Here is an 11,973-nt window from a genome sequence, read left to right as displayed (position 1 = left end):
ACCCTGACGATCCTTTTGAGTAAAGGAGGGAGAGAGGGAGACAGCGGACTGGTTTGATGGCGAGTGATGCTGTCGGATCAAGATTCATGGCAACGTAGACATGACCCACGTCGCAAACATGGGTGATAGAAAATATCTTGATAGTCAATCTCCATCCACCTATTAATTGTCCCAAGGGTGTTGATCTAGAAGAAAATAGTCTAATCATTTCCCATCGATCGTGGGGGTGGCTATAGTCTCGTGAACAATAATTCATATGAGATCGTTCGAACAATAATTCATATGAGATCGTTCGTATAGACAACCTCAAAGGATTTTAAAATCGTTACAAAAGGTCTCGGCCATGTATAAAAATCGATTCCTGACCTTGGCTCAAGGGTTAGATTGTTTTTAAAGATTATCTCACATTCCCTATAGATCTTGAGACTAACTTAAGCGTCGGAGGGTCGGATCGAAAAACTTCTATCAACATTGGTCTTTGTATATGAACCTCCCGAGAGGCTAGATCCGATCTCGAAGCGACATCCAAAGGCTAGACCCGATCTCGAAGCGACATCCAAATCACCTCAGATACCGGACTACCTCATATACCTCGGAGCTGTACAAAGACTATTTCGAAGCCACATAAGTCATTAAATGACTGTTCGGAGAGATTCTCGAACATCTCTATGTCTACGGGTTAAGACTAAATCGAACTGACTCAACCATGCATTCTCTCAACAATGGGGTTCATCATTTCCTGAGTGGATCATCGTAAGATTGTCCGTCGGTGGACGTCGAGGCGGCAAAAGATCGAGCACGAAAGCCACTCTTTGATCTTTGTCCCAACCCCAAGTTTCGCAGGCAAGATTCCACCGCCACCGCTGTGTGGAAACGAGGAATAGCTGTCTTGTTCGAATAGTCCCATCAGTTAATGTTTAAGAGGTATACTTTTGAATATATATATATATATATATATATATATATATATATATATATATATATATATATGAGTTGCATACTTTCTGGTTTCCATTCCTGCAATATTCTTCCTCAGTACAAAGAAAAAATACATATTACCCTCAGACTTGATATCAGAATTTAGAAAATGAGAGGGCCACTCCCCTCTCAAAATATAATCAACTTTAGTTTGTTCATTCAGTGGATGACCTCCCTAGACAGACGTGATATGAACATCAATATCAGAGGTATCAATCACAAAACAAATATCCCTTCTTCGACAAAGAGAAAAGCCGTTACCTGTATTCATTTTTTTCATTTGGGTTTGTGTAATCTTCTAGTTCGTGTTTTGATTACAAAGATGCAGTAAAGAATAAAGAACCTCATATTGCCTGTAGAAAGTGTATGGACCCAACAAGGATTAAGATAAACAACAATATCCTATCATTTTTTATATATGTGTATTACGTTCTCCAGTAATGCACAGCAACCAAGGACCCGATAAAAGAGACCCTTTGGTGTCTTAGTATCATTCATTTTGTACACCATTCTATCAATCTTATACCGCTGGCCATCAAGAAGAAGAATATTGACAAGATGAAACAAGGATGACGCATATCCATTTCATCTGAGCAAATTGAAACCTTCCCTTCTTCTTGTGATTCTGTTATTCTTCATAAGAATCCCATACCATCAACAACAAGAATAAACAGAGGAGCGAGTGAAATCTCCATCCATTTCATCTGAGCCAACTAAAACCTTCTCTTTGCCATTCTATTATTCTCCAGGAGTAAAATCTTACCAAGTCTATGCTTCATGCACCCTCGACTTCATCGACATCACAATCTTACTTATGAACTTAAACACACATGACAGTTTCCTCCAACCCCTGCGAGGTTTTACAGGGGCTGCTGCTGCTAATTGTGGATCGATGAAGCCCTTGTAAGCAACCCCAAAGTCAGCTGGTGACTCAGAAATGAAGCCAATAGATGGCGAGGAAAAGCTAGAATTATACTGAGGCATGCTACTGAACAATGCCTGGCTGCTACACCCGTCGTATAGTGAAGTGCTCTGGCTATCTTGCTCATATCGAGGCTCCATGCTGCCTATAGCTTCCAGAGTATAAGCATCCAAGCCCCTCATACCCCCAACCGAGAATATATCTGGTGATGGGATGCTTGAGTAAGTGAAACCAAAGCCATCACCCTTGACAGGACTTGGAAAATTGCTGTACATGTTTTCCAATCCCAACGATGAAGTTTGCGGTGCTGGTGATGAGATACCAAGAACATCAGCTGTCTCATAAGTAGTGACATCGTTCCAGTGCTCATATGCTTGTTTTACATGATCAAGTGCTGCTGCCTAATACAAACAATGACAAGTTAGGAACACAACATATGACTTAGTTACTACAGCAATAGGAACAAGGAAAGTACACACTCTTTCATCGTCTGGAAGATCGTTGATTGACACTAATCGCTGCTCCGAAAGCACCCCAAGTACTTCACCGACATCGTTGAAGATGAAACCAGTTTTCCTTTGACTATCTGGGTAGTACACATGCACCTGGTCAGTGAGATTGCATGTACGGGCATGTTCAACAGTAACTTCCCACATCCTAGCTGACATTCCACTACCCAAAATCTGCATAAAGATTTTGCAAGGAAAGATGACGGTTAACACAAAATTAGCTAATAATTTTAGCACTGCTGAAGTTGCAAGTGAAACACAGGTTTCCAAGTATCAATAGAAACTAAAAGGGGGGAAAAACTATGCAATGCACAGTGGAAAAATGAAAAATATATATATAATTTAAAAAATATAACTATGTATGTTTAAAATAATTTAAAGAAATAATAATCTTTGACATTGAATAGTAATTTGTTTTTCAAACCTTTATTAATAGTAGGGAAGCCTCAAAATAATATTTTTAAGTTAATAACAAATTAACTTGTTCTCTAGAGTTAATACGATATTTTTTAATGCTCTATTATATTTATATGTCGTGTATTATACAATAACAGCTAGAACAGTATGATGGCAAGACTAGCAAAAATGTATACGACATCATTTGACATATGCTAATAGAAAAAAAAAAACCATAATCAAATATGCTGACATCCTTTTAGACAACTGCAACTTGCTTGGTTAGCAGCTATACTTGCTGAAAGCAATAAAATGAAGGAAAAAAAACATTAATGATGAATAAAAAATGACAATAAAGAGACAGATTATTACATTTCGCAGCCTTGTAGAATCCTTGCACAGTAAAAATAAAAAATCCTGGACAGTATTAATATTCTCATTGCTCAGTCGCTTGTGAAACGCACCATCTTTGCCAATCTTCTCTAGGCGCCACACTTCATCACTAAGTGCTGGGGGATGGTGTTTCTTGTACACTGTAAAGCAAACTCAAAATTTAGATATTCCTAACATAAACTAATACTCTCTTATGAGAAGTTAGGAATAAGTAATACAATTAACGTAATTAGGGTACATGATACATTGAAAGATCCACTTGACCAACACATTGGATATAACATCACAGACAAAAACTGACGTCAAACCAGTCAGCAAAAACAATAAGCATGCACCCCAAAAGAATATTGGACACACTCAAAAGATATTAAATATATGGTAGTCCAGATGTATTTCTCCATAATGATGGCAGAACATTGATATTATTACATCATTAGCAGATATCAGATATATTCAGAGAATTCTGAAGAAAATCAATCTAATGTTAAAAATATGTGTACCCTTTTGACACATGATTTCATTGTACTAACTTTTCCATAGGGTTGCAGCACGAAAATATAAAAATCGCAACCCTCATGATTAGTTGCCACCACTAGTTTTAGATTAGTTTGTTGTGTCATCAATGTTCATTTGCACTGTTGAGTAACATTTTAGCATGAGCACTACAAGTATACATGATGACATGAAATATATGATCGGTTTGGTTCTTTTCAAAAAAATTGTCCCAAGACTCAACAACATTTTCTTAGAAACAAAAACATAAAAAAAATCTATATTATTATTAGACTGCAAACTTTTCAGTAGAGTTGACTCAAAACTTCATTCCAAACAAAGCTATTAAAGATTCACTTAGACACAAGGCACACTGACATGCTTAGTCGTGTGCCTCGTTAAACTTTTCCCAAAGTCTCATACACCTAAAGACAAGCTTTTACAAAGTAATGCATTTATTCTTACCCATCTATTCATTTGCTGTGTACTTATTATTCCCCTATACCATTACAATATTATGTATATCATGAAAAAAAATTGCTCCATCCCTTTGGTGCCTGATTCAAGCTGAGACCAACCACGATGGGTTGTTCATTACCAATCCAACACATAATCAAATGTCCGAAAGCACAACTGAATGTTTCTTCTTCTTTTTCCACGATCCTAGTGAGTTTTGCCAAAACAAATCCTCCTCCTATTTTAAGTTTATTTTTTATTTTGATTTTTGGTTAAGATCCATTTTAGCCCATATGGATTTAGCCACAAACCACTTAAGCACTTATGATTTATTCATGTCTAAAATAACCCCTATATTTTTAAAAATATAGCATACAAGACCCTCCAATCAAGTCTGAGTTAACAGATGTTAGAATCTGCTTATGTGGCATACTGATTCATAATAAACTATTAATATAATGACATATATAATTTAAGTTTTAAAAAAAGATTCATTTTAACCTTTATGGTTTTGATCATGGACCACTTAAGCCCTTATAGTTTTGCTCGTGACTTAAGCCCTTATAAGTCCCTCTTGTCAAGTCTGAATTAACAAATATTAGAGTCTACTTACGTGGCATGTTAACTCACAATAAACCATTAATATAATAACATGTATAATTTAAATTAAAAAATTTGATACCACTATCAATGGCGAGAGAAGGCGTCGTCGTAGAAGTGACCACCAGCAGCAGCAACGAGCCGCTGCTGCCTAGTAGGGCATCATACGCATGCAGTCTCACCTACGCTGATGATAAGCACAGGAGCTTCTGGTCTTACCTCAGGTGGATGTGTATCGACCAATCCGACGCTAGGCATGCAATGGCTCCTAGTCCCTCTTCCTCCTTCTGGGCATTTTCGTCCCCACCGCCTCCCACTTCGTCCTCTTCTGTGCCCCCACTCATTGTGCCTACGACGTGGTGGTCCAGCTCTCCCTCACCTTCGCCTCTGGCCTCTTCTACCTTTGTTTCTCTACCTTCATCCATCGTTATGGCCTCTGCCGCTTCCTTTTCTTCGACAAGATAGATATTTTTTTAAAACTTAAATTACACGTCATTATATTAATATTTTATTATAAGTCAGCATGTCATGTAAGTAGACTTTAACGTTTGTCAACTCAGACTTGACAGAAGGAGCTTACATGCTACGTTTTAAAAAATATATGGGTTATTTTAGATACAAACAAAACCATAAAAGCTTAAGTGGTTTATGAACAAAACCACAGGGGCTAAAATAGACCCTTTTTTTAACTTAAATTACACGTGTCATTATATTAATAGTTTATTATGAGTCAGCATACCATGTAAGCAGACTCTAACATCTGTTAACTCAGACTTCACGGAATGAGCTTATATGCTACGTTTTTAAAAATGAAGGGATTATTTTAGACACAAGTAAACCATAAGGACTTAAGTGATATATGGCCAAAACCACATGGGCTAAAATGAGCCTTAACCCTTTTTTTTTAATTCATGTCATTCTTCTCATGAGAGCAAATAAAGATCACATTGATTGTGCACTAATCTCATCTAGAAATACCTTCAGCAAAAAGTACTGAGAGTCTGAAACCACCAAGTAAATTAACTCTCCTAATCCAGTCCACATGCATAACTGTAACTTCAAACATGGGTTCTTGAAATAGTTTAATCCTAATCTATCCTTGCTAAACTGTAACCATATCCCATTACAATGTAAGCATGATGAAAACAAACTTCTATCAGTTAATCTTTTGTTCTACTGTTCAACTTTAGCACCTTCTTCCTATGATTCAACTTCTGTCATCCTGCTCTTGTTTCAAAACATCTCTTCAGGTACTCACCTAATCTATGTTGACTATCGGACACCCATTTTCTTTAAATCTTTTGTTTTTCAAGCTCAACCATCAACAAGTTTAAGGTTCACTTTCTAATCAACCTGGCAACTACATTTCAAAACTTATTGCAGCAGAGCTGAATATCATTTGAAACCTATTAAGCCCTTTCTCAAAAAGGCAACGAAATGTAGGTATCAGAGAGATGATCTAGCTTTAGAAATGATGAGGGCCCAAGTGAGAAATGAGGACTACCAATCTCTATAAGCACATCATGGCATAAAGCCACTATTGGAGTAGGCCTCACATACATTATGCTATGATTTAATTTTGGGTTATATTTGCGTCTTGAAAAGAACATGAAGCCCTTAAGTAATATAGTAAAACCCCCAATTTAATCCTACATCGAAAGTGGAAGGAGAATCTGGACCAGGCAAATTCACCTAGTTTGTTTCAAAACAAATCTTACCACCTAGCAAACTCACCATACTGGTTTAGGCTTACCACCCGAAAATTTATTTCCCTTTTTTGTTTCTATAAGAATATGACAGCTGTCTTAACTTCAATCTCTTTCTCTCTCCCACCGTTCACTCCTCCTTTTCTGTTGCTTTCACCTCCCCTCCTGCCCCACCATGTCCTCTTCCTAGTCCAGGATACCTCATCCTCTTCTTCTGCTTCTCCTCCCCCCATTCCCTCTATGCCTCTCGTCTCTCTGTCTTTCAATTCTCCCCTTTTTCTCTCCTGATTAGACATGTACCGCTAAGCAAAAGGGCATACCGACACACGGTATGCACAAGCATATCAGTATCTTACCAATCTGCCTAAGGACCAGTAACGACACATGGATCGAGATTTGAAACTTTGAATTGACGTCTCTATTTTTGTATGTTCAAATACAATTAAGCTTCAAATTCCAAGTGACATTCCATGAATCTATCATGGAAAGCATCATAAGAGTTGAAAAGGACAGGCTTCATCGTTCGTTGCATCAGTATGATTATCAAGCCAACTAGACAAATCTCTTCGATTATCCAAAATCAAGAGTTAACCAATGCAAAATAAAAGCAATGATAGAAATGGTCTTACAGGATAGATTTGAATTTTGAAATATAAAAAATATAATGAAGAGCTTGTTAATAAACACATACAAAATCTTGGAATGAATCAAAAAATACTCAGAAAAGGAAACAGTCTCACAGTGGATTTGAATTAAAAAATGCAGAAATATAATGAAAAACGTGTTAATAAGCACATAATCTTGGAATGAATCAAAAGATACTCAGTAAAGGAGAATGCGAAGGGATTACCATCTTCATGGTGTTGAATAATTAGTTGCAACCATGATAATATAGAGTGTTTGTGTGTACACATTTAGAAGTAAACACCCACACACGCAACACCCTTGATTGCACCCATTTTTTTAATTTAAAGGAAGAAAATATGCAGACTACAATTACAGGTCAAAAGAAAGGAAAAAAGAAAAAATATAAAACTTGTTTGTCACTAATATTTCAGATAATTGTATATTTGAGCTTGAAATCGACACAATATCAGATATATCAACCAAATTAGATTCATTATAAGTTAGCTACTGCTCATGAAGTATCACACCATTAATCAAAGAGTTACATAGCATCATTCGATAATGTATTGTTAATATATAACAGAAACATAATAGAAGAACTAAATGCTTCAATAAACTCACATTCACCACGGTGGTCCTTAACCATGAATGGCTCAGTCTTGGCTTCTCTTACTCTGATCCCATTGTAGTGACCATCAAGAACCCTTGCTCCCAGCCTGAATTTTCGACTCCTTGTCCAGCTAGAGTTGTCTGTAAACGAAAACTCTCCCAATATACCAATCCCTTCATTAAGATCTACAAAAACATCGCCAGTCAGCAACGAGCGCTTGCCTTCCCTTTCTCTCACAATATTATTCTTAAACTCATCAAATGTCCAATTGCCATCCTCGCCAAATTCAAAGTCTCCCTCAAGAACAACTATTTCCACCTTCAATGATGATTCAGGACCTGTTGTGACAACTTGCCCAGTCAAGGCATCAATTAAATCTACAAAATTGGCAGAAGTATCCTCTCCTTCAATTCTAGAGCCAGTGAATATGGGAAGAGAGAGCTTGCTCCTGAACTGAAGTTGTAGACTTCTTGTAGTAGAACAAACAACCTGCTTTTCACATTGTCTGATTGATGACAGATATTATTATCAACTGTAAATTCCAAGAGAAGATGAGCAAATGATGCCATTTTCAATTATTCCAAAGTAAAAGATTAATATTCATTTAAAAAAAGTCGGTTCTTACCTTGTAATGCTAGCCAAATGCTTCGACAGGGCCAAATCAACTTCTTCCCTAATCTGCAAGAAGTTTAAAGAATATCATTCAAAAAAAAAACGTAAGAAGTTAAACTAGGGGCTAGATCATGTACAAAAAGTGAATAGTGATAAATAAATCATGAAACAATAATCAGAATTTTTGACAGAAAGGTCTTTTGACCACGTCATGGGTTTATAAAATCTCTCTGGCATAGAAAAATTGAACACTACTAAAGAATCACTAATCTGATTGTTCGATCATTATCTATTTAGCTTCCATCTATAACTCTCAAGTCACATCTTTCACTGATAAAATTAAACTGAATCATAGGCAGAATATTTGCATAATAAGGATTTTTTCTTTGCAAAGGATAAGTGGCGAAGGCGGATTCGAACCCATCATATTGTGATGATCTGTCAAAGAAGTTCAATTCATGTAACTTTAAAAGAATTCTAAATGTTAGATCAAAATTCATCGTAGGGAAAGGAGAGTGATTTAAGTAGTAGGTAACTTTCTTATCCGAGTATCAGCAGGTGAGTTGGAGCCACAGACAGAAAGTTATTTGTTAAAAAATGATCTTCGGCTCCATGATATATAAGGTCTCTTCAATAACGTCAAGAATTATGTAAATATGTCCCTTCCGTATCATTGCCAAGTCACAGTTAGAGAAATAATCCAATAGGAAGCAATAAAAGTTCATCCGATCAATCTCCATGTGCTCTCTAAAAGCAGACATCTATCCCCTTTAGCAATTTCTGTAAATTAGCTTGGTCTGATCTCATTTAATTTGTGTCAATTGCCAAAATCTCCATTTTTTTTAGCATGAACATTTTGAAAACGTGCAATCAAGTTACATATCCCCCAACGACTAGCAGAAACATTTTTGACTGTGCAGCATCATGCTTTCCTCCTGTCTAGTTTGTTGATCTATCCACAGTTCACCTGGTGAGATGATCAGTAAGCACATAGACTGATCACTCTTTGTCCATGAAATGATGTCAGCTGATATTAAGCATAGATATAGCACAAGGTAATACTTTCTTTTTAGACAACGGTCCAGGGATTCAAACCCAACCAACTCACAAATAGTGGCGATGACCCTACCGACTGGGTTATCAATGGGGATGGAGTGATGCACAATTTATATTGACTCACTACTATAGTCTACCCAATAAGAATATGCATTAGACAATGCATTACCTTTTATTAAGTAAAATTTCCAATATAATCAAACTGTTCAGCCAACCAACAGTTAAAGTGTACCAACTATTATCATGCTAGCTTCACTGTTTGATTTTTACTTCTTCTTTTTTTTTCGTCTTATTTTGTCATGCGAATAAGCTTTTTATAACCAAAGGGCAATCGACCACTAAGAAAGAAATTCCCCAGTTACTTTGCATTCTTCCAATTGACCCCAAGCTGATTGCAGAAGTATGGAGCAATTACAGATAACATTGCAGGGAAAGAAGGTACACATATGGAGTTGAGATTAATTCTCACAATCTTCCGGATCAACGGCTCCATTGCCGCGAGACACTTCTGAATTTTGTGCTTCTGCATCGCTTCCTCTACCACCCTGAAAGAATGATCACCATCTCAGAAGGAATCACTTCAAGAACACGCCAAAGCGAAACCCCAGCGAGAAATCCCACGCCGTCATCGGGCAATTAGGGGGAAAGTGGCGGAGCTACTGACCTATGGAAGCGAATCTTCTGCCGCTTCTCGTCGGGCGATCCGCTGCCGTCGGACGACGCCCCCACCTCCCCTTCCTCCGGCTGCCGCTTCTGCGACATGGCTCTCCTCCGTGGGCCGGGATCCCACTCGAATCCCTGGCGATGATACAGCAGACCTCGACGATCGCGAGCCGAGCAGAAAGAAGCCCTCGAGTTATCGGTCGCCCGCCTCCTCCTATCTGCGTCGAACCTGTCCCCCACAACCACATTTTTTGTGCGTGAAGGCGCTTCGTCTCGTAGATTTCTCTTCCGGAAACCGACTCGCGGGAGCGATCGATCATGAGGGCGGGGCCCGCCGGAAGCGCGTCGGCGGGCCCCACGCGGTGAGCCCACGATGCGGCCGGTCCACGCGTCCCTCGTGATGCGGTCCGCACCGGGGGATCGGGTGTCGGCCTCCGAGGGCGTAAGTGTCTTAGAAGGCGTCTGTCCCGCTGACGCGTGTCATTAGTGTCTTATGTCACTCGGGGCCCACACGAGACCCGCCACGCGAGTGGCATATTTAATTCGTGTCTCGGCACGTGTTTTATCATCAGTGAAGGGTATATAGTCTTGATTAAAATGATCAATTATATAGTAAAAGGATGTGTCTCTCATTATATTACGACTATAGTTGCGTGAGATTATATCTCAGCCATCCGTCCGAAGTCGATCTACGTTCTCCGCGCTGTGTATATGGACGGCCGTGATCTGATTTTAGACAATCAAGGGAACGGTCATGATCGACGTTTGATTAAATCAACGATTATGATTGAGATGATAGCAAAGAACCGATTAAACTTGAGGACGTTTTATATCGACGTCTAAGCTATCATGATTCAGTCTTACATCGATATCAATTTTGAAGGAGAGATAACAATTTTATTGGTCAAATGAATAATCATCGATCTCGAGCTTGAATGAGAGACAACAACTTTATTGCTCAAATGAACAATCATCATGATTTGGATGGATATTATTATTTTTGGATCTTTATGAATAGGAATGATTGCTCTCTTCACGTTGAGTGTAAGAGGTCAAATTTGTGTCTTTTTTCAATGTCGAAAGGTGAACCTAATACATGAAGTTTATGCCAATAAAAATAAGTTGAAGAGTTCATATAAGAAAAATTATTTCGGATTTTGTCATGACCCGAGTGCCCTATCAACTTTACTGACTAAAATGCTCTTTTTCTACTTGAGCTCTCTGCTCTGATACCAAATATCACGACCCGGGTCTAATGGGTTAATTGATCTATAAGTTTCGTTTGGTATAAACCATTAACTAAAATACTTAAGCTGAAGTTAATAGTAATATACTCATCAGATCCTTATAAGTCAATCTTAATCTTATCCATTTTCGATGCGGGACTAATCAGGGATGTTACAGATTTAGACTTGAATGTATTGATTTTATTTTATTTATTTATTTGTTTTATATTACGAGATGATTTGATGATAGCTCGGAAGAAGAGGGGTTTAAATGAAACCTAAAATGTCTTTAAATGAGAGAGGATCTGATTTTTTTTTTTTGAGAAATATTATGTGTGATTTTCTTTTAGCTGCTTATAGTTAGGGTTTGGAGAGAGGATCAGTTACATTGAGGAGAGATAAATATATATATATATATATATATATATATATATATATATATATATATATATATATATATATATTTAATCCTTACAATAGTCAAATTAAATCTTGAGATTAAATAGGAGGAAAGATAAATAATGTCTTGTCTTTATAGTTTGACTAACCTTTTATAACTGATTAAGCTAGAAGAAATATTTCACAAAGTAAGAATAATATTTTAAAGTAATTTTTTAATATGTGAATGCTAATGTGGCTTAGTTGATGATGTTAAGGTCGGTATAACACTATGAGGAGAGAAGAAACTGTATAATTTAAGTAAGACTGGATTTAATTATTATCTTTT

At 37.4% G+C, this 11,973-nt stretch overlaps 1 protein-coding gene across 1 annotated transcript; it reads right to left on the bottom strand.

The window, feature by feature from the left end:
- Positions 1-1,360: 1,360 nt before the first annotated feature.
- Positions 1,361-10,274, bottom strand: LOC135598629 (calmodulin-binding protein 60 A-like). The gene is made up of 7 exons (XM_065092724.1): positions 10,022-10,274; positions 9,827-9,902; positions 8,315-8,367; positions 7,701-8,194; positions 3,178-3,338; positions 2,380-2,583; positions 1,361-2,301 (listed from the first exon to the last, which is right to left on the bottom strand). The coding sequence occupies exons 1-7, from the start codon at positions 10,117-10,119 to the stop codon at positions 1,747-1,749; spliced, it is 1,641 nt and encodes a 546-aa protein (XP_064948796.1). The 5' UTR covers positions 10,120-10,274; the 3' UTR covers positions 1,361-1,746.
- Positions 10,275-11,973: the final 1,699 nt, after the last annotated feature.

Source organism: Musa acuminata, chromosome BXJ2-1 (assembly GCF_036884655.1).
Source record: "Musa acuminata AAA Group cultivar baxijiao chromosome BXJ2-1, Cavendish_Baxijiao_AAA, whole genome shotgun sequence".
Classification (NCBI taxonomy): Eukaryota; Viridiplantae; Streptophyta; class Magnoliopsida; order Zingiberales; family Musaceae; genus Musa; species Musa acuminata.
The sequence above is the reverse complement of the archived record's forward strand: the minus strand, read 5'-3'. Positions and strand labels throughout refer to the sequence as shown.